Below are 22,006 nucleotides of genomic sequence, written 5' to 3'. Positions count from 1 at the left end.
GTCATTGGCTAATTTCAGTATTACTTGCAACAGATGCTTGTAAATATGTATCTTCCTGAGTATCTGAGGGCTTTAGTTTCAATATTGGAAGCGAAATTTTGTAACTCTTACAATACCAACCAAGCACAGAGAGAGAACCAGAACAGTATGTCTGTGGCAGCACCTCTGAAGAAGATAGTAGTACAAAAAGAAAATATAACCATAATCACAAAACTACCTCTTAAGTCTGAGTGAGAGTAGAACCCAGCCCAGAAAGCAACATAGTTAGGTATAATCACCTCGGGCATATTTTGCTCCTCTTACCTTCTGTAAAACAAGCCTCTGGCTCCAGAGCTTCTTCAGGTTCTGCTTCTGGCTGTTCCCCTTCGGGAGGGAGTCCAATATCAACTGTGCTGCCTTCCGATGAACTGGATGCATTTAATTTCTGTGAATGAAACCCCACATTTTTTAAGAATTTTTATTTATTTTGAGTGGATGTTAATGTTTGAAATGCATACCAAAATATTTTGCATGTATTCCGTGCTCTAATGTTAAAAGAAGAATTTCTTATCTACAATATATAATGCCAAATTGCTCTACTACAGGTGAGGTCACAAGATTAGAAACTACACCATGTATATTTTCCCTATTGAAAATATTCTGATATTTTCATACAAGGAATTGCTGAAATGATTACACTACTATTCTGAGCCACACAGAAGAATTCTGAAATGAAATTTCAGAAAGTTTAGGAATGGATGCCTTCCATGCTTCATACTGTTTAATTATTCCAATCATGTGGCTGCATTTTAGATCACATTTCAGATAGCAAATGTTAATACAAATAATTTTTCCAACATCATGACCAAACCAACAGCAAGCTGCACAGATGTATTTTCATGTCTCAAATACATGTTATTCTATCAAGTCCATAAAATCTAAAAAGTTTGAATATAAACTTTTCACTGTCATTGACATGAAAACACATATTACCAGCCATATAGGATATTTTAAATCTATTTATTTCCAAAAGAGCAGCACATTTCTTTTAGAGCAGTAGCTGTTATTTTGCATTCTCACTTGCCAATGCATTTTCTGAATTTATTGTGCAATTTGAAACTACTTATTACTCTGCTATAGTACACATACATGTCAAATAAATAGCCAAAAATCTTTTTTTTCAGAGGGTTGAAGTGAAAACAAATGCTTTAAAAGCAATACTGCACCAATGAATCATACTCATAACATAAGCCAGATCTTCAAAATGATTCTTTTACACCCTCATATTATGCTGACAACAGACAAATATGAGTACTATAATAAGTAAAAGCAGTTCTATCACAGCATTCGATGACTCCTGTAATGTTATCACTATGTGGAGCATAACATCAGTAAAATGGCTGCATTGATAAGTAGCTAATTTTATAAAGGGAATGATGTAAGCAGATTTAGAACACAGTTTATGGGGAATTAACTTTAGACAGAGGGATGTTCCACGATAACATTAAAGATGTATCTTTGCTGACACTTAAAACTTAAGTTAGAGGCATTATTCCTTTGAAACATGCTCAAGAAGCCCCAATTTCTGTAAAGTTTTTTTTAAAGGAAATGTAAATAGTATTAGTATGTGCATACAGAAAGTATTGGAAGACTTTGATATAATTTTACATTGCAAACAACATTCAGTATGTTCTTCAAACACAGAGAAAATTAATTTCTTTCTCCACACTCTGATTTTATCAAGTCATACTGACAATCTGCTGTGTTGTGATTTTGACATAGGCTTAACTTTGATTTCTGTGTACCACAGTGGTCTGTAGCCCACATCTTAGAGGAAGACAATACAAAGAGAAACATTTAGTGTATGCATTATTGTATGCATGTAATTTCAATGATATCTGCAAACCCACTTCCCTTCTGTTTCTTTGAAAATCCCAGTTTACATATTCATGTGTCATTTTTGTGCATGAGCTTTAGCATCTATGAGATTAGGTTCAATGTACACACATGGATGCACTCTTTTCTGAAGACTAGTATTTCCAAATTTCTCATTGCAACATATTAAAAATTACAGATGATGCATGGCAGTTTGGCCATTGTGGAATACTGCCTCTAAAAGGGTGAAACTGGAAAGTATGGGACAAATTCTGCAGTCCTCAAGTAAGGACCACAGTGTTAAAACATCAGTGAATGTCCATCACCCATTTGAGGAAAGGCCAGAAATACTATAAACCCAAGGTACCTTCCAAGGAATTTTATGCATGGCGCTTAAATTACCTGGTATCAATACAATACAAAAAAATCACTTTTAAACTGAGAAGTGACTATCTGTATTCTGTAGAGTTTTATTGAAATGTTGCTTTCATCATTCCAATCTGGACAGCATTTCTAGCAAAATGCTGCAGTAGTAGCAGAGCAAACAAAAATTATGAACTGGTTTAAAATATAAGGTTGAAAGACCTACTGTCCATTTTTTTATAGGAAAATGAAGAGTTCAGTAACTCAGTCATTATGCAGTGAGTTAATTCAGCATGTGTTAATTTTAAGAAGGAGTAACAAATTCCTATTACTGAAGTTGCATAAAACTAGCAGATAACTCAAGACAGAAGCTTAGAGATATCCACTATAAGGAGAGATCAAAATGATCAGGCAGAAATATGATACAGAATGGTCATTTATCAGGAACATCAGAAATCCATTTTTATTTATGTGGGGCGGTGTGCATGGTGAATTGTATCTTACAAGTCTCTTCTCATTGAAAATCTGGCATGCTTCTCATAAAGAGCTGCAATAATAATCACAGGAGTTAAGCTGAACAAATAAATCCTAAATTGAAGCAACAGCACTTGATATTTAAAACAGAACAACAACCAAACACTTTATCCTACTGATATTTCAGTTACTCTTCTGCTGTTGATGTAACACAGTATTTCCTTAGCATGCTGGCTGTGTATACCTGAATTTAGCTCCAACTAGATCACTGTGTGAAGAAGCATATTATAAACTTTATTCAATAAATTCAATCTGTAATGATTCAGTATCATCTGTGATAGGAAAAGTTTAAATTTATTCAACAAAATACTTAATTATCTTTCTGTTTCTTTGTTATTTTTTCCACAATGAATTTATTGTATGGCATTCTATGCAATATTTAAAAAGTTAAGCATGCATTACAAACAGCTAGGAAGTTTTCCTGATACGGCATCTTAAGATGTCACCAAATCAACTAAATTCAGTATGCTAAAAAAATTTTTCAGTAACAATCACATATTTCCACAGCAAACTTCTTCCCTGGTACAAAGCACTTGACACAGGGATGTTCCACTGATTTCTATGTATTCAACTCAAACCCATCTGGGAATGGAACATGTTGGGAATGTAGCATATGCCCAGTTCTTTACCTGAACATATCTCAAGGTACTTGGTAACTTCTCACCAGCATTACATAAACTGGATTTAGGCAATGCTATGTACTTAACATGCATACAGCTTTTTTAAAAGAATGAACCTGTAGAAACAAGGTAATCATTTATCAAAACCAAACTTTATCTTTGATAGGGCAGCATGTCCTTTTTGATTATTATTTGATACCACGCTTCTAGGTTTCAAAAATATTCAGTCACCCAGATTATAAACAATCTATCAGGATCAGCTATTAGACATTGTTCAAGAGTCCTGAGCCTTGATTGCACAAGAGAAAGGTTTTCTGAATAATATGCTAAGGAAATTATTCTCAGAGAAGTCTACTTTTCAAAAGCTCAGGATGTACATTCTCCATCTCCTTTGCACAGAAGACAATAATGGGACAAAAGTACTTACATGGTTTTAAAGCAGCATTATACTGATCATCATAGATACATATATCGCTTATGCCACATTTACCAACAGCATTGCCAGTCATGCTTCAGTCAGCAATACAATACCATACAAGATACCGTTTTTAGTTTAGCTTTCAATATAGAAACTGAAAGTGGAAAGCAGCTTGCCTATCAGAGAAGCATTGCAGAAAGCAGCAGCCAAGTTCAGGTCAGGAAGTTTTAGACATAATTACTTTCTGAACCTTGACAACATCTCATAGATTCATACAATTCTGCTTCACTTACAGCCAGGCCACTTTGAACTTCTAACGTTTCTTTCTTTCCTTGTTTCCAAAATGGTAATCTGAGAGTAGCTGAAAAGCTCTTACTTTAACATTTTTAACAAAGCTTGAAATTTCATTGTTGGCCAAGATGTCACTAATTGCTGTTGAAATCACAATTTAAGGGACCGAAGGAGCAAAGAGCAGAACAGACAGAAGCAGGAAGATGGCTCCAAGAGAAACCACCATTCTAGTTTTGCTTTTAATTTCCTTTCCTCCCAAATACCTGTGAAAATGTTAAATAATGGAAATTAAATATTTTTCAATTTTCTCAGAACTGTATGGGTAGCATTATGAAAATCAGATGATTTGTGATATAAATAGCAGTTATATTCAAACAGACAGTCTGTTCAAGTACAGCTACACCACCTACAAAAATGACCAAGTGTCTGAATACCCTTGAATTTCTACTGGTATAGCTATAAGAGAAATCTAGATGTCGCTCTTTATAGTGCTTATATAGTCAGGCATAGTAACTCTATCTGCTCAAAAACCAGAACATTGTAATTCAAGGCAAAACAATTCTGTGCTAACTCTTGTTAACAATTACTGCAAAACCCAGGATCCTTGAACTACAGTCCACTCTGTAGTTTATTGCTATTCATAATTCCTTCGACCTACTTAGTTACAAACATTTGAGAAACTAAATATTTGCAAGAATGTTTGATGAAAGCAAAAACATCCTAAGTAGCAGTGCAAGTATTTGCAAAAGCACTCCACTGGAAGCTACTTTAAAATGGCTCTTTAATTCACACAAGCAATAGTAAAAATATATTTCTGAAATAGAGAAAAGAACTGCTGCTTATAAAGATTAATAACGCTAACTGCAAAGTGAAACAATACTTTACAATTTAATACCATCCACTCTGAATCACAATATGCCAATGCTGTGTGACCAATTGACAATCCAAAGACTAAGTTTATCAGGGTATTAAAGACTTTTGAATAATGAATATTTGTAAATCAAAGTCAGACTTAGATAAATTACTCATTACAAAATATAAGATAAAAAACTATCTTTAGCTCCACTGATTTACATTATGTTTTGTGATAATCCAAACTGGAAGCAGCACTATATTGTGCTATGGCATAGTAAATACTATGGTATTATTAAATAGTGGAGTTGTAAATCATACTGAAGCTAGGGACCCTTTTGTTCAAAGTCCGCAAGTTATTTACTAGATTGCTGAACTGTATTTACTACTCAAAAAAATGTCAGTCAGTTTAAGTTTCTCACTGCAGACAATTTTAGATGTTTGGGGAGGTAGTCAGTTTGTGAGCATAAATTAAAGAGCTATGACCAGATTTTGCTATCAGTTTTCTCTTTGCACCTCTACACTTTTAAGTGTGGGTGTAAGTAAGAGCAGAACTGATCTCTGAATGTTTGACCAGCCAAATATCACTTTTGTATAAGCTTTTTTACCAAATGATGGTCACATGCTTTGACTGTGGAAATTAAATGAATTTCATGCTTAATGGTGCTTCAATTACTGCATATTAGTCTCCAATATAACTAAAAGCTTATACGAAATTTACTGAAGAAAAGCATTTCTAAGCAAAAAATTGTAAAAAGTAAACACGACTATATAATAATATGAGTTTGCAAGTTACCTCCATTATAACCTAAAATACAATAGCATGAATATTTTCCGAAACAGCTGGCAGAGTCTAAGTATCAACACAATTCACACATAGGCTTATAATTTTGAGGAGAAACGTACTCTGTGTGTTACATACTCTGTCGTCCTTTCAAAAGGAAAGAAAACCCTTCAAAATTAGAGTCCTGAAAACTTTACCATCAAGCCTGGGAAACATACATAGCATGCACTACAAATACTGTCAGAATATCATGAAAACTACAGCGTCTGAATCGAGGAAATGTTGGGGTTGCCAATCCCGCCTGACCATGCCGTGATGCGAGTCCCATGACTCCACAGAGAGCAGCTGTGCATGTTTCTACTGTCTTGCAATGAATGGGACATAGCTGAGTAGCATGCAGGCCAGTCAGTATCCATTAAAAAGTGATTAAATAATATATATATATAGGTATAACTTGTTTAGGTAACCTGCGTAAAATTGGTGACACGATGCTCTGCCTCGTTAAAAGGCACCAGAGCTGCATTCTTGACTGATCCAGCTTGGTCTTACCCCTGTGAGAAGTAAGAATGGTAGGAAATGAAGTTCAGGATACAGCACCACTGCTTTTTTGCACTGGAAATTCTTATATAGATATAATAGCTGATTAACGATTTCACACATTTACTTTCCATTAGTTCAGAATAATATGAATATGGGTGAGAACCGGAGAGTAAATATCTTTCAGATTGCTGAATACTGAGCAAAGTAAAATGTCCCCTGTTAAGGTGTCTGCAACAGCATTAAGTGATCCCACCTTCTTTAAGGCATTTAAAAATATCTCATAACTGTATATCTTCGTGTAACCACCAGCCAAAAGTTACACTTTAAATAAAAATCTAATCATTATATAGCTATACATGCACTATAAAATTTTCTATATAAACCATCCCAATAGTACTTAAGGACCTAACATGAAAGGAAAATTTATTTTATAGCTTCTGTGCTAGATAGCAGTAATGCACCCCAGATCTATAAACCTTTGTTAATAAGACAACAGACTCAGCATAGTGGCCCCATACATATAAACAGCTCTACTTCCACAGTAAAAGTTTTATTTAGTATTTGTTCTTTAATTTCCTTTTTTCATTATATTCCTCTATTACCTTTCTTATAGACACAATGTTCTCATACCTATTTCTCCTTTTTTAGGTTTCAATGGCAATTTTCTAGACAAATTCCAATCTCCTTTTTATTATTTAGATTCACATGTACTAACATGTACAATATCGCACATGTTTCTAGAAAGGCATAATCTAGTTAACATTTCCATCAAAATACTGGAAAAGATGTATGTCGTATGTCATAATAAAGAACTCACCAAACATTAATGTACTGAATTAAAACTTCTAATAAATGATAATGACTCTGTAGAAATTCAGCTCATTGCCTTATACTGCAATGAATATATGTATGTACGTATGTACGCAGACACAAACAAAAGCACACAGACACACACAGACACACACACACACACACGCATCCATCAGCATCTGGCCATCTTGTGCCGTGCAGTGTTTCCACAGTAGATTGATGCCTACGTTGCCTGTCATTAGGGAATCTGCTACGTGAGCGTGGTTTGGTAGCAGGTTCTATTTTCAGCACTTCTAGACTGTGGCTAAAAGCAACAAAGTGACTGCAGAGAAACACTTAGCAACGGCAGAATCATATAAGTGGGAAAACACAAGAGTGCAGAACATTATGGCGTGAAGAAAAAGAGGAATCATTGAACAAAAAAACATTTTCAGACACTTTTTTGACTACAAAAAACATTTTACATGCCTTCTTTTGCTATGGATCATTTTCACGACGAGAGTGTTGGCCCTGTGACTAGTACGTCCTCATTCATCTTTATATCAAAAACTATAGCAGATAAGAATCATCCAGTCAGAAGCAGGAACTAGGATTATGATCAAAAACCATAATTTTGTGCTTACAATCTGACTGAAATTTAGGCACTTAAATCCAGAAATAGGCTCACAGTCATTGCTTAACTGCTCACTCTCTCTCTTCAAGGTGCCTGTAATTTGTAAAGGCTTCCCTTCAATTTTTTACCTTCAATTTCTGCAAGAACAATAAATTTTGATCCTAAATATGCTCAGAAGTGTTTCAGCCTTGACCAGTCTAGACTGCTTGGCAGTAGCTCATTCCTGACTGAATATGCATTTCTTTGTCTAATCATCTGAAGCATTTGTTGGAGTTCTCCAAGCATGATTAACACACGCTTACAAAGAATTAAGTGCCTCCAAGAATGCAGTGATAACACCTTTTTCTTTTAAAATATCGCATCTGGAGGAGAAAGCCTGTCTTTTATAATGGTAGCATAATGACTGGAGTCCATGTCTCAAATGTGAGAGATTCCACTTTGATATTCTCCCTAAAGGAATTCAAACCAGTATTTTTGTCTCCTTGAAGGATAACCAAGTGGGGGTCTGTCCACTGGGAAAAGGATAGACTTCGGTAATTAGAGTCACTTGTTGTACCATCCTGTTATACAATGGAGAAACAGATGTACCGCTGTCATTGTGCTCCCATCCAGTGCTAACCATCAGACTACAGGTTGGATTGAAGAAGGGACCTCCACCATCTCTTCTGCTAGTGAGGTTATGCTCCTGTGCAATAAATAGTTAAAAACTGAATGGACTACAAAAAAGAGGGGGAAGTAAAAGGGAGAATATTGGTAATCAGGGAATTTATGTGGGAAATTCAGGTTTTAGTCCATACTCCAAGGTAGTTCCTATATTTTAGCCATTGACTATTCTATGTAAAAATTTATAAACAGTTTTTGTAGCAAGAAAAGGTTTATCAAAATAAATGCCATAATCATCAGGCAATAACAAAAGTCATGTTCCTTCTTTCTGCCACCATTCAGTGAAAAACACATTTCTCCTTACTGCACAATAGTTGCAGCTTCAGCATGAGAATTGCAGAATACTCCACGAATATGGGAAACTCCTGTGATTACATTTTCAAAAATAGATTTCAGCATCACACAAATCTAATAAACAGCAATGAAAATGTTTGAAGTATTTCTTTTTCAGTGATTTTAATGACATAGTATTTAAGCTAGTTCAATTACATTTCCGAATTACTTTTTTCAGACAAGTTCCCAATTAAAAATTATCAGAGCTATAATACATCTTGATAAAATTTCAGTTAATATGTGCATACCTGCATAACCATAAAAAAGAACAAGCACAGGAAAAGTATATAGGACACGTTGAAATATGGACTGATTAACTACTAACAGGAATTAATTTGATATGGGTGGGAGCTCAAAATAAGGAGTGAAGGGAGGAGAGTTTAAAATAATGTTTTTATGAGAATATACTTCTGATCCTAACAGGACTTACCGGTCACCATCTCAGACTATCTATGTCAGAGGATTCTCCTTTAGCATCATTCATACAGTAATATCACCTGAGGCCTCATTACCAGTTACAATCCATCTACAGAATGAAATAACAGTATCTTCTTCACGCTTTCCAACTGAGGTATTTAGAAAGTTGTATGAAAAATAATACATTTAGGCTGACAGCACCCTTAAAACTGATAGAATAATTACACTTACTTTACAGACAAATACAGAATGACAGATGGGAATTTGTTACTTCACCAAGATAGCAATAAATATTTTGTAAAAAAGAAATCCAAAGTATTCTGCTTCCTAGTACTGAACTTTAACTTATGATCCTTCATTCCCAAATTTTCAGTATATGCTATGGGTATCACTAGTTGCTATGCAGGAAAACAGTGAAAATGATAGATGTACTTGAGCATGACTAGCAGGAAAAAAAAAGCCCAAACCCAGAAGGTCCAGGAAACAGGCCTGTACTAAGAAGCTATGTGATTTACATAAAGACAGAGAAATAACGTGTGCCATTACAGCCATATGCAGTCACTAGAGATGATCTCACTGCTGGGTGCAATTGGACACGACTGGCAATAGTACTGGCTGCTGCTTTGGCAGCAATGGCAGTTTTAAACAGCTAACAATGGAACAATAGAACAACAGAACAATGGAACAATGGAACAAAGCACTAGCCCAGGGTTTTGGGAGGTGGCTGAAGAAGATTCCTTTTCTCACCCTAAGTACAAAGATAGAATAGAATCAATCAAAATCCTACAGGGAGAGCAAGAAACTTTCATATACCCACCCTATCCATTATACAGATCAATTAAAGGACAAACTGCAACAGTTTCTGTGGTTTCACACCCAAGACATGATTTTGAGGCAAACGAGAAATACTAATACAAGCAATTTGTAAAAAAAAATTGTTTAGTGGTGCTAGTCCAGTATTCAAATGTACTCATGGTGTATTCAAAGGCTTCTGAAGTATCAAAAATTTCAAAACGATCAGGATGGACTGTTAATTTGACAGGAAGCCCTCCAGAAAGCAGATAAAATAATAAACTGCACAGATGAAGTAAGTATGGAGAAACTTGTACAACCCCTGCACACTTTCAGTATCCAGGACTTCAGTATCTAAGACTATCAGATTGGTTCTTTTTCTGGTTAATGATTCAACTCAATAAAATAAAAGAATATTAATTTTCTAAAAAATTGTCTTATGCATCTTGATTATTACTGTAAATACAATACCATACTACCACCTCATTCAAAACTAGCAACCTTACATCAATTTATCTTAAACATAATTGCAAGTTTCTGTACATTACTATACAAGAATGAAATACAGATTTTAAACCACCACTAGAAACTTTAGAAAAGAAAAAAACACCAGTCTTTTTTTTAATACAGAAATAGTCCTACCTCTTTGCTTTCTTCCAGGTCAGACTCGCTGCTAAACTCTTCTGTATTTAAATTTTCAAAATCCGATTCCCCGACAGCGATCGGCACTGTCACAGTGAGACTTGGGTTGTTTATGAATGACATGTAATCACTTTCATCAACAACATATTTTTCCACGCTGCTGCCTATGCCACTGGTAGTTCCATTCCCTTCTTTAAGATAGGCAAGGTTTTTACCTATTTCTACTATGGTGTGGTTGGAAATACAGCTGTCTTTCTTGTTATTTAGGTCTTCAAGAGGTTTGATTTCATCTAATACTTTCTGCTTTCTAACAAAGGCTTTCTGGATGAATTCACGCACTTTTCTTTTCACATAATCTATTCCCTTCTGAATCCTCGCCACAGCAATTTGTAGATTGTTCATTTCATTATCATCATCAGTAGCAGCAAGGTTGTCTGAACTAAATGAGCTCAGCAGCAAGGCCAAAAAGAGGTTGAGTACCTAAAAAACAGTAAGGAGAAAATATACTGGAGCTCTTATTTTCAAGTCATAAACGTATTTCTGTTATGGCTTGTTCAATATGACACAATTTTTATTTCACAGCTAGAACTTTATGTCAAACCACCTGCTTGCTGTTCTTAGCAGGCCATACTCCCTGTCCCCCAGATTTTATTACCTTGCCAAAAACATTTTCTAGCTTTCATAACTTCACTAACTTAGGTGAAAATCTAACCTTTACCTTCACCTTTTCCTTCACGTTGGAAGTATTGTAGGTCTACTCCTCAAAGTGGAGCATAACACAAGGAATAAGGATACAGTATGATGTAATAACCTATACAAACTACATCCTCAGTGGTGTTCATAGGTGAAGGAAAGGTGGGCACAAGCTCCAGTCCTAGGGTTCAACAGACCATAATTTTAGTGCCTCTAATTCAGAGTATAATAAGTTGATATATTTGCCAAGAATATATCAGTCAATCTATTTTTGTTTTAGACAGGAAAACTAGCTAACAGAAAGAATCCACAGGTGTGACATATCTTGATTTTAGGAAACTACTTCACACTTTCTTGTATGACTTTTTACAAACACACTAGAGGAATTCAGACTATAGGTAATTCTGATACGGTGTGTGCAAAACCTATTTAAAATTGTTTTTAAATGATATTGATCAATTCTTTTTGTTCAAACTTGCAGAATATTTTTAGAAGGGGTGCCACAGGAGTCTCACATTAGTCACATTAGGCTTGGTATTTCATTATGCCTGTGGATAAGCATGTTTATAAACTTTGTGGGTGATATCAAACAGAGGTGGGATGCTAGCAAGCATTTGGCATAACCATGGAAAATTAGTGAAATAATCCAAAATCAATAGGGCATTCAATAATGAAGCAGTAGTGTAAAAATGCTGGTTAGGAAAAATCAGATGTATAAATGATAAAATGATAAAAATCAAACCTACAAAAGGGGTAAAAACTGGCAAAGTGGAAGCACTGCAAAAAAAGGGCATATAGAGTGTGTCAGAAAAGCAATGCTGTTATAACATTTTCATATGTCATTTGGGGATATACCATGAGGAATGCTGGGTATAAGACATGGCATAGAATTATTCCACATGATTTGGTACTGGTGTCTCCATCTAGAACATTGCTTGGGAGGAATTCAGAGGCCAGTGAAAAAAGCAGTAAGTATTTTAAAAATCATGGCCTATGAGAAAAATCTGAATAACTACGCTTGTTTTATTTCAGAAGGAAAAGACTGAAAGTGGAAACAGTAAGCCTTTAAGTATTATAAATGTTGGTATGAAGAAGCTGATGGCCAACTGTTCTCCATGACTATTGAGAGCAGTCAGTTTAATCTGTGGCAAAGGTGATTTAAGTTAGATATTTTATTAAAAAGCATTTTTAACTGTAAGAATCATTCAGCACTGATCTTACTAAAGAGGTTGTACACTCACCTAAGATTTTAAAGAAAAGGTAGACAAACATTTTTCATAACTGATCAAGGTATATTTGAACCTGTGTTAAAGAAAGAACAAATGAACTACATGATCTCATAAAGTCTTTCTCCAGTCCTCATCTCTCTGATCTATAAACTATGAAAATTATGAGATACATTCTAGTAGTTAAAAAACCCCCCACTGATTACATACCACGAGGTTTCCAATCACCATGACCATCATGAAGACAGTAAGGCACATGGTTTGGCCTGCAACCTCCATGCAGTCCCACATCGTCTCTATCCATTCTCCACATAGCACTCGGAATACAATCAAGAAAGAGTGGAAAAAGTCATGCATGTGCCAGCGTGGGAGTTCACAGTCGCTAGAGATCTTGCAGACACATTCCTTGTAGCTTTTCCCAAACAGCTGCATCCCAACCACAGCAAAAATGAAGACAATGATGGCAAGCACCAGGGTCAAATTCCCCAAAGCCCCCACTGAGTTGCCAATAATCTTAATCAGCATATTTAGAGTTGGCCAAGATTTTGCCAATTTGAAAACTCGAAGCTGCAAAACAGAAGAACAGTATATAGTTATTCGTGTTGCTAACTATAATGAAGTCGTCGTTATACATTTCATATTTCAGTTACTTTGCGACAAAATCCTGTCCCACATAACTTTCCGAAACCTTAGTTACAGAATTTATGCTTCCAGGTCTTTGCAGCATACTAGGCACTGGCAGTCTTAAGTCCTAATTCAAGTCATAATAATTTAAAAATATCGTCTATATGCTCATTACAACTACATAAAAATAAACCTGCGCATATAAAATACAATTAGTTTTACAAGATTGCAAGTGTACCAACACTCTACAGACCTCTGGCTTTTTAACTGGCAGAAAGAAAGAAGAAATAGTTTTCCCCAAAAAAGGCACAACCAAAGTTTTTAATGACGGGCATACAGGTTGCTTGCAAGTATCTCTAACAACACCTTTTGCATCATTCAAAAATCCCTATCCAAAGAAAAATCTCTGATATTAATCTTAATACTAATCTTAATATCTCTTCTAAAACTAATGATGCAAGTTACCCTGATAATGGAAGTTCATCAGCTTAAATTGTCATAAACTTTATTGTAATAAATTTTAATAAACTTTATTAACTAATGAGTTATTTACTAACTAAGCAATTTACTAATCTTCAGTCACAGGTAGTAAGAAGGAATTGAATGTGGGTTGTGGCTCTTGCACTTTTTATTTCCTCATCTATGCAGAGAAAGACTCTAAAAGATACTGCTATTAAAAAAATTATTCCTTAAAGCACATTCATTACAAGAACAGAACCGGCGTTGACAATGTCTTGACTAGGAAATACACCTTATCAAGATAATACGGAAAAGAAACTTGATATTATAGATGCGTGTCACCTATATGCAATTTAGTATTTTGTAAGTTCTTATGCAAAGAACTTCTGACTCAGCCACAAATATAATGTACAATGAAAAATACACAACATACATGCACAAATAAAAAATATAAGATAGAAACATGTTGTTTATTTAGTATATTTACCAATCGGAATGACCGGAGGACAGATAATCCTTCTACATTTGCAAGGCCAAGCTCCATTAAACTAAGACTCACAATGAAACCATCAAAAATATTCCAGCCTTCTTGGAAATAGTAATAAGGATCCATGGCAATTATCTTGAGAAACATTTCTGCTGTGAAAATTCCAGTAAACACCTGCAAGCAAAATAGTTTCTTACTCAGTGTAATGAGAAAATACTTTAAAACTAACACTATACATTTCTGTCACATTGTATTTTCAACCTATGATAAATCTGAATAGCTCCTTTATATTCCTATATATTGGGAGTTAGGAATTATACTCTGATATGAAGCTTAAATAGGCATCACAATGTTTGGCTGCTAAACAATAAGAGGTAAAGGGCAGAAATATGTTTTCTATTCAGGCTGCTAATATAAACACTGATACACAGAATCTCTTCTGATTTTAATCTCCAGATTTTCCTCCTTAAATCTCATCTTTGGCTTGGGATATTTTTTTTGCCTCCAGGAATAAAGATAACTTTATACAAGGGACAATTATTTCATTAGGAAAAAAAGTTATATTGAAGGTTGGGTGGAACCATTCTTCCTCAGGAGGACCTGCAGAAGGGACTGTCGACCCCCCGCACCACCTGACAAGCTGCAGTACATCTGCGATGCTCAGTGGGCCTTTCCGCTCTATCCTCCTTTGAACACTCAGGACATCAGGAGATGCTAGCAAGCAGTGGAACAGGTGTGGGCATGGACCTGAAGGTTCTTCTGATTTGCAAGTATCCTATCTGATAGGAAAGTTCCTGTAACCTAACAAACCAGCTACAGTGACGGAAGCTGAAGGTTTTAAAAATTAAAATGCTTATTGGCTCTATAACTCTTACTATCTTCTGCAAAGGGAAGAGAATTCAACTTCCTAAAGCAAAGCTGGAGAAGTCCAGGAATGTCAACAAGGAGGCATTCAATACAGCTTAAATGTTCCAAATTCAACCATCCCAAGCCTATAAATATCTAATCAAATTTACTTTTAAAGATGTTTACAAAGATCACTCAAGAATTATTTAGGAAAAATGCATTTGTCATACATGGTACATCATGAAAAACTTACAAGGTTTCCCACTGAAAGCACACCACTAAACTGCTCTGTCATTGGATAGTGCTCCATGGCCATGAACAAGGTGTTAAGAACAATGCAGATAGTAATGGCCAGATCAACAAATGGGTCCATCACAATCAGATTTACAATATGTTTTACTTTCAGCCAGGGAGTGCAGCAGTCCCAAATCAAGCAAGTGTTAGCAAATTTATACCAGCATGGTGGGCATTTCTGTCTGGATTCTTCAAGTTCTAGAGAGAAAAATATAAATAACACTTTAAACAATATTTCTCTATTTCTGGACTGCTACTTTTTAAATTCATGTTAAAAGAATACTAAATATTCAGTAAATAAAATAATTGTTCACAAACCAATGCTAAATAGGATGCAAAGAAGAAATTTGCCTTAGAAATACCGCATACATAGCAGGAACAAAATATTTCAACTTTTATTCTTGAAGGTTAAATACTTCAGACTACCCTAAAGTCAGACAACTCTTTACACAGTATTATGGTCCAAATGTGCGAAATTGCTCATTTTTACCTTCCCATTTACTGTCTTGGGCATAGTCATTTTTGCCCTAAAACAACATTTTGGCCTTTGTTACACGTCGGTTTAGTTCCATGACTCAGATTCATTGTATTTATCCTTGCAGAAAGAGCAATTTGGTCCTTTGTACACTGAATTTTTTTCAGAAACAGCATGTCTGATGCATCTGTAAAAGGGGATTGTTCTACTGCAAGAATCATAGCTGTTTCAGTAACTGAAATAGAGCTTTCACCCAAAAACGTAGCTTCTCTAGAGAAACACTGCATTGATCAATTACTCTCCACTTGCATTTAAGTTTGCTGCTTCCGTCTCAGACCTGTTTGTATGGTGAAAGCTTGACTGATTTTTCCAAATATATCAGACTATCTTATAAAAATACTACCTCTACTTAGAAATCTTGTCGTGCCTACACCCTTAGATCAACATGGCTATATTAAAACATCACTACTACATAGTGTATCATATATTCAGTAGCCTTTTATAGCACTGCCATACAAAAATTCGATGTTACATACCTTCCATTGTGTTTGTAAGCATGCTGGCTATACTCATTGCTCTTTGCCTTGCACTAGGATCTGTTAGATAGTCCATAGGAACATGATAAGAACTAGATCGTCTCTTTCTTAATTCGGTTTCTGTAGTAGTTCCCTGAAAATAAAACACTGATAAAACAGACTAGCAATTGTTCATTTAATAACACTGTAAAGTATTACAATAGTATAATGGCTTCAAACATTCTGCTGTCCTGCACTCTGCTTCATTTACATCCTGGTTCTGCAAAGACTAGTGTCTACTTAACTTTGTATATAGCAAATGGCCAAATTGCCATTGCTCTTGGGCTTAAAGTACGTGTTTTTAACCATGATTTTGCTGAATCAGGGCTGAGATTAAAACAGATTCATGAGTTTTAAGTTTCAAAAAAGTTTCATAACGCTTGTCAATGAGCTCTGCCATAAATATCTTTCTAATGAGGCAGTGAAGTCTTTTTCTAAATATGAAAATGCACAGCCCACATAGCCAGCTGTGAGAGCACACAGAGTGAATATGTTTTCTTAAGATATCTCCTAATTTGGATTAAATTTTTCATTTCCTAGCACACATTTTCAAACAAAATAAAATAAAAAATATTTAATAATGCTGACATCTCCAAAAAAATTAACTATAAAAATTAACTATTTGATAGGAATGCTATCACAACCCATGTAAGTTTTAATATCAAATACTGCGGCATCAAAAGCTTCATGTATGGTCAGTGAGAACTGCATTCTCACTCAGTATATTCCATTAAGCAAATATATCTCATTTGTAATTTTTTTCAGTTTTGATAACCTGTCACATATAAGAATACAGAACCTCCCAGCTGAGTCTTCCGTTAGCATAATGAACTAAATACTATAAGATATTACATATTACTTTAGTCAATTGTTTACTATGCTACTGTGTTAATTCCTTGTGAATTAACGTATATTTTCATACGTTTAGTTAACAAGAGCTAGACAACTTCATTTTCTACTTTAGCTTATAACTACAATATATGAAAGGAGCATTCACAGCTTGGCCAAGAGAGGAATCACTCCAAAGAGATACTAGTCAGTGATACAGGGAGAGGTCATCATGCCTGAGCTATTGTAGACTTCCTTACATTGCTAGCAGTGGCTGCTTTATCAATCATCACCTCTGGCAGAAGCTGTCCAGTAGGTGACGTCAGAGCTGGAGGCCCACCGACTAAAGAAACTACTCCATTGCAATCCACAGTGCTGTGCATCTTCCCATTCACTGGAAGTGGAGGTACTGTCCTGGACGACCTACTGGCCTGACTAATGTTACTGTTGCGCCGTTCGCCGTGTCTATGAGGAACAAAGAGAGAATCTCTTCTGCTCTCATTGTCTTCAAAAGTGCTGTGCTCATCATCAGCAAAGTCATTTTCTGATCCTACATCCTTCGCTCGACCTCTGAAGCTGAAAAGACTTGTTCTGCTATTGCGCCTTGGGGAAAACAGGGAGCCACGAATGCTCAGCAAAGACTGTAGGCAAATAAAAACAATAATTATCAGCTGAAAATTCCTTTAAATACATTTTTTTATACCAGGGTAAAAAAAAAAAAAAAAAAAAAAAGGTTAATATGTCTTAAAGGGTAAGGTCATCTATAAAGAAATAAACTAGTATAACCCCCCATTCTCATACACTCCCTTTTGGGTAGTAAACAAAGCGCACGTAAGTGACAGACAAAGACTAGTCATTTTACTACTTTGGAAACATGAAATCATTCAGTTTAATTACAGTAAAAGAAACTGCTTGACAGAATTGCTTTCTCTGCCATTCTGCTTGTTTTATTACCAACTGTTCATAAATGGAGTAAATACACCTAGACACTATTTGCCCCAGGTTGGCATTAGTCTGCACAGCTGAGTAAATAAAATTTTTGGCAAATTTCCTGTGACTCAGTCTGCACATAGAGGTAGCTCCCAAATACCACCTATTTTTTTAAAAAATATACATATTTTCAGGGATGCTAGTCAATAGCAACAGTACTGCTAAGTTTGTATTTCTTGTGTTTAAAGTTTGTATTACTGTTCAAAAGTGTGAGCTATCCTGAATATGCGAAGACATGCATGTCATTTTATATGAACAGTCTCACTAATCTTCATTGACTTATTCATGCAAGTAAGTGTTCTGCTATGGGAAGTTCTTTTCGGGATCAGAGTCAAAACAAAGCTCTAATCTTGCAAATATTTATGTATGTGTTTAACTTTTATTCACATCAGTGGTTCTCTTGACTTGAATGATTGCATATGATGGACAGCTATGACAAAAACACTACTGTTGCACAAAGACTGCCACCTTGTGTTAACACCTAATTTCACTCAAGACCTCTATGAACAGCGGAAGTACTTAAAGCAGTATCTTTGTTTCTGTTCTGTAACTTATCTTTATGGACCCGGGCCCCATTTGTTCTAGGTAGTGCAAAATGCAGAACAAAAAGGCACCCCGCAAGAACTTATTATCTAAGTATAACACAACAGATGGATACAGAAGAGAGGGTGTACAAGGAGGCAAAATTGATGGGTATGATAAACAGTGGTCTTAGCTCACCTGAAGTCACTTCCCTGTCAAGCTTTCTGTAGGCAGCATGGTAAAAGAGAGTTTTAAAGAGGGATTTGAGGAAAGCAATGAAGTGGTTTTGTGGAAACTCATGGGGAGCTTCTTGGAAGCAGGAGGGGTGGCATACAGAAAGAGCACAAAGAAACTAGTTTGAAAACTTAACAGGAGGTCATAGATGCTGGCATGGGTCAGTCAAAGCTGGGACTTGACTTGCTGACAGTAAGTAGACAGGGCAGGTTAGGAAGAGCTTTAGGCGCTATATGTTTTATGGTACCGAAAATATTTATAGGTAGTGATGTTAACTTGCAGATTAGGTAAAAGCAATGATGGTTAGTGCTCTTTGCAACAACATTCTTGATGAATACGGCAGTAGCTGGGACATGGAAAGAGGTCCAAGCTGAAAATGATTCACAGCTGTGGGGCCAGAGTAGAGTTAAAAAAAAAAAAGGAAAGGAAAAGAAAGAAGGGGGCCATCAACAGGGCCTAGTGGAAATCCCTTAGAAAACTGGAGAAGGAACAAAAGGATCTTCTAAAGCACAATTAAATCAGGAGAACTGAGAGGAGACCAAATCATGAATGTTAGGAAGAATAAGTTTTCAAGAAGAACAGAATGGTCAGTTATGTTGAAGGCAAGTGAAATGTCAAGGAAGACGTCAAAGATGAGATATAAATTTGAGTTTTGGCTAGGCAAAGGTTATTAAAAACTGTAGTGAGCAGAATTTTTGTTGAGTATAGTGGCCAGAAGCCAGAGTGGAAAGGAACTAGGGTTGGAAAACCAGAGGGAAGGGGAACACTAAACTGCAATAATAAACAGCTGTAAATGAACTTGGAGATGAAAAGGTAGGAGAAGCAAGTTGGATGAGGAGTGCTTCATTTCTTACAAGATGCATGAGTTGAGCTAAGGCTGCAATTTGAATGAAGACACAGGTAAGAATATGTACCTAAGGGATCAGATGGGTCTTCAACATGGAAGTTGAAGTCAATGGAGATAGATGTGAAAATCTGTAGAAGGAACAGAATGGATCATGAACTAAACTCAGCAATGATGTCTTAACAGAGCTTAGACAATTAACAACATAAAACAGTGGCAGACCAAGAAAAAAAACTGGATGCAGTGCTATTAAAAAAAGAAATATGTTGGAAAGAAGTGAAAGGAGGAGTTAACTTGGCAGGACTGGAAGCATTATATTCCCACCACAGCCTGATCTGAAGAGGACAGTCCTGAATAAATAAGAGAACAGCGGACGAAGAGGTCTGAGCTTCTGTGAGAATGGGAGCTGCAAAAAGTGATACATGAAGAGAATATGGATGCCCTTGATCTCTTTAGGGATGGAACAAGCTTTCCAGAGACAGGAACAGAAGAGGATAAAAAAGGAAGGAATGAGTTTAGTAACAGTGACTAAAAAGAGGGAAAAAGCAAGTCATAAAGACCAGGGAGAATCAAGAAGGTGGGGACAAAAGGAAGAGGCATATTGAGGCAAACATCACATGATGGGGCAAAAAAAGGATGAAATGGATGTGAGATCGGGACTTGAACTGCTGAGGGGAGAGTCTGAGCTGGAGAAATGAAGAGGAGCTACTGAAAGCTGTAGAAGGAATAACATAACAAAACTATCAAATGAAATAAATGTCTGGATGTTAGATGCAGATGGCACTCTTTCTGAGTCACTGGTGTATCAAGGTAGGAGAACACATGCAAGAACACATTGCCACAGATATTTCTACCTTAAGATAACACAATTAACAGTCTCAAATCAATGAGTTCATCAAATTTCACAATAACCTTTATGCCATGTCTACCAGGTTTTTAGCACCCCAAATTTAGCAGTTTTCTCACTGAAAATGTGAAATTCCTGAGTATATGTGTACCGAATTTTGAATCCACTGATCATGCTGAATACATCATCCATAATGGAGAAAAAGGTCCATTTTCAATAGGAAATTTGCAAATACAATTTTAAGTAATATATATTATTTTGATTTTCATGCATCAATTTAGAATAAAAAGAAAAACTCTCAAATTCTTACTTTTCATCTTTTATTGCAAGTATTAACTTGGTCATATTTTGATTTAAGATATTAAAGGGTCTGTGGTAACTTTTTTAAGAATTGAGATTTTCATGTCCTGACCAAACAACTTTACAGGTTGGATTTTTTTATGATCAGTAGATTACAGCAGTGTTAAGAGGTAATGAAGGTACCTGGTGTGGGGAAGAGAATCTCTTTTCATATGTCAGTCTATTCCCCTCAATGGATAATCGGAAACCTTTCTTTCTGATGCTGTCCTCTGATTCAGATTTGTGAAATTCTTCCTCATCTTTCTCCTCTCCTTCAGATTGTTCTTTTTGCTTTTTTTTCTTTCTTCTATTCCTTCTCTCTTTAGCACTCTTCGAGCTCAGTTTTGATGCCTCAGACGAACTTTCAGAGAATCCACCTATTCCACCTACGCCACTATAATCTCTTGAGTCAGCTGCTGCAGCTGCTGCTGCTGCCTATATATACAAGCACATACGCAGTTTACACCATTTATACAAATATACACCATTCACTATTTTAAATGTATTGCCATTCTTTAAAAAAAAAGAATCTGAAATGAAAGCAGTGATCCCAATTCATTGAACCCAGCATATTGTATAAAGTGTAGTTTGCAAAACAAGCATATGAACAATAATTTGCCACTGCTCCATAATCCAGAAATTAGAGCAGCCTGAGGGAGAACTGCACTATCAAAGAACCAAGTTAACAAGCATCTGTTCTGGATTGAAGCAATCTGCTGCAGTGAATTTTTCACCTGCAAATACTACACTAAACAACAAAACTACGTAAAAGTCAGGAATCAGGGCTCAAACAGGGGGAAAAAATCCCTGTTAGCAGGAAATAACATTTTCTTACACCATTTTGCTGTATTTTGAATAGTCTCTAGTCTATTCAAGATGTGACGTAACATTATTTACATCAGTGTTGCAAATGATCATCAGAGACCTGAGATAATCTGCAGGCTGTTAGAGTCCTGCTGCTTTTCAAAGCTTCAAACATCTGCAGAGCATTTGTTTAACATTTATTTACAAGTTGTCATAAAAACACCTGTCCCTGACTTTAGTCATTTGCTTACATGGAAGATGTAGTTCAACTCTTGCTCTATGTGGTCACAAGTCAAGTAGACATTATCAGTTATCCTATTAAAATTCTCAGGGTCTCCAAAAAAAGAAAAGGAGATTCAAAATAGTATGAAATCATGATGTCTGTACCAGAGA

The 22,006-nt window shown here is 35.8% G+C and overlaps 1 protein-coding gene across 6 annotated transcripts in view; it reads right to left on the bottom strand.

Moving 5' to 3' along the window:
• Positions 1-22,006, bottom strand: part of LOC112979781 (sodium channel protein type 2 subunit alpha) — a 59,761-nt gene that overhangs the window by 20,189 nt on the left and 17,566 nt on the right. For 4 of the 6 annotated variants that reach the window (XM_064514871.1, XM_026094243.2, XM_026094234.2 and 1 more), the window contains 8 exons: positions 20,954-21,244; positions 17,294-17,674; positions 16,167-16,299; positions 15,115-15,353; positions 14,016-14,189; positions 12,656-13,012; positions 10,527-11,006; positions 304-424 (listed from right to left, as the gene is read on the bottom strand). In XM_064514871.1, coding sequence (XP_064370941.1) covers positions 304-424; positions 10,527-11,006; positions 12,656-13,012; positions 14,016-14,189; positions 15,115-15,353; positions 16,167-16,299; positions 17,294-17,674; positions 20,954-21,244 — 2,176 coding nt within the window. The remainder of the gene's footprint in view (positions 1-303; positions 425-10,526; positions 11,007-12,655; positions 13,013-14,015; positions 14,190-15,114; positions 15,354-16,166; positions 16,300-17,293; positions 17,675-20,953; positions 21,245-22,006) is intronic. The other 2 variants (XM_026094258.2, XM_026094251.2) reach the window with 1 other exon arrangement.

This window comes from Dromaius novaehollandiae, chromosome 7 (assembly GCF_036370855.1).
Source record: "Dromaius novaehollandiae isolate bDroNov1 chromosome 7, bDroNov1.hap1, whole genome shotgun sequence".
Taxonomy (NCBI): Eukaryota; Metazoa; Chordata; class Aves; order Casuariiformes; family Dromaiidae; genus Dromaius; species Dromaius novaehollandiae.
Note: the sequence above shows the minus strand (reverse complement) of the source record. Positions and strands in the feature narration are given on the sequence as shown.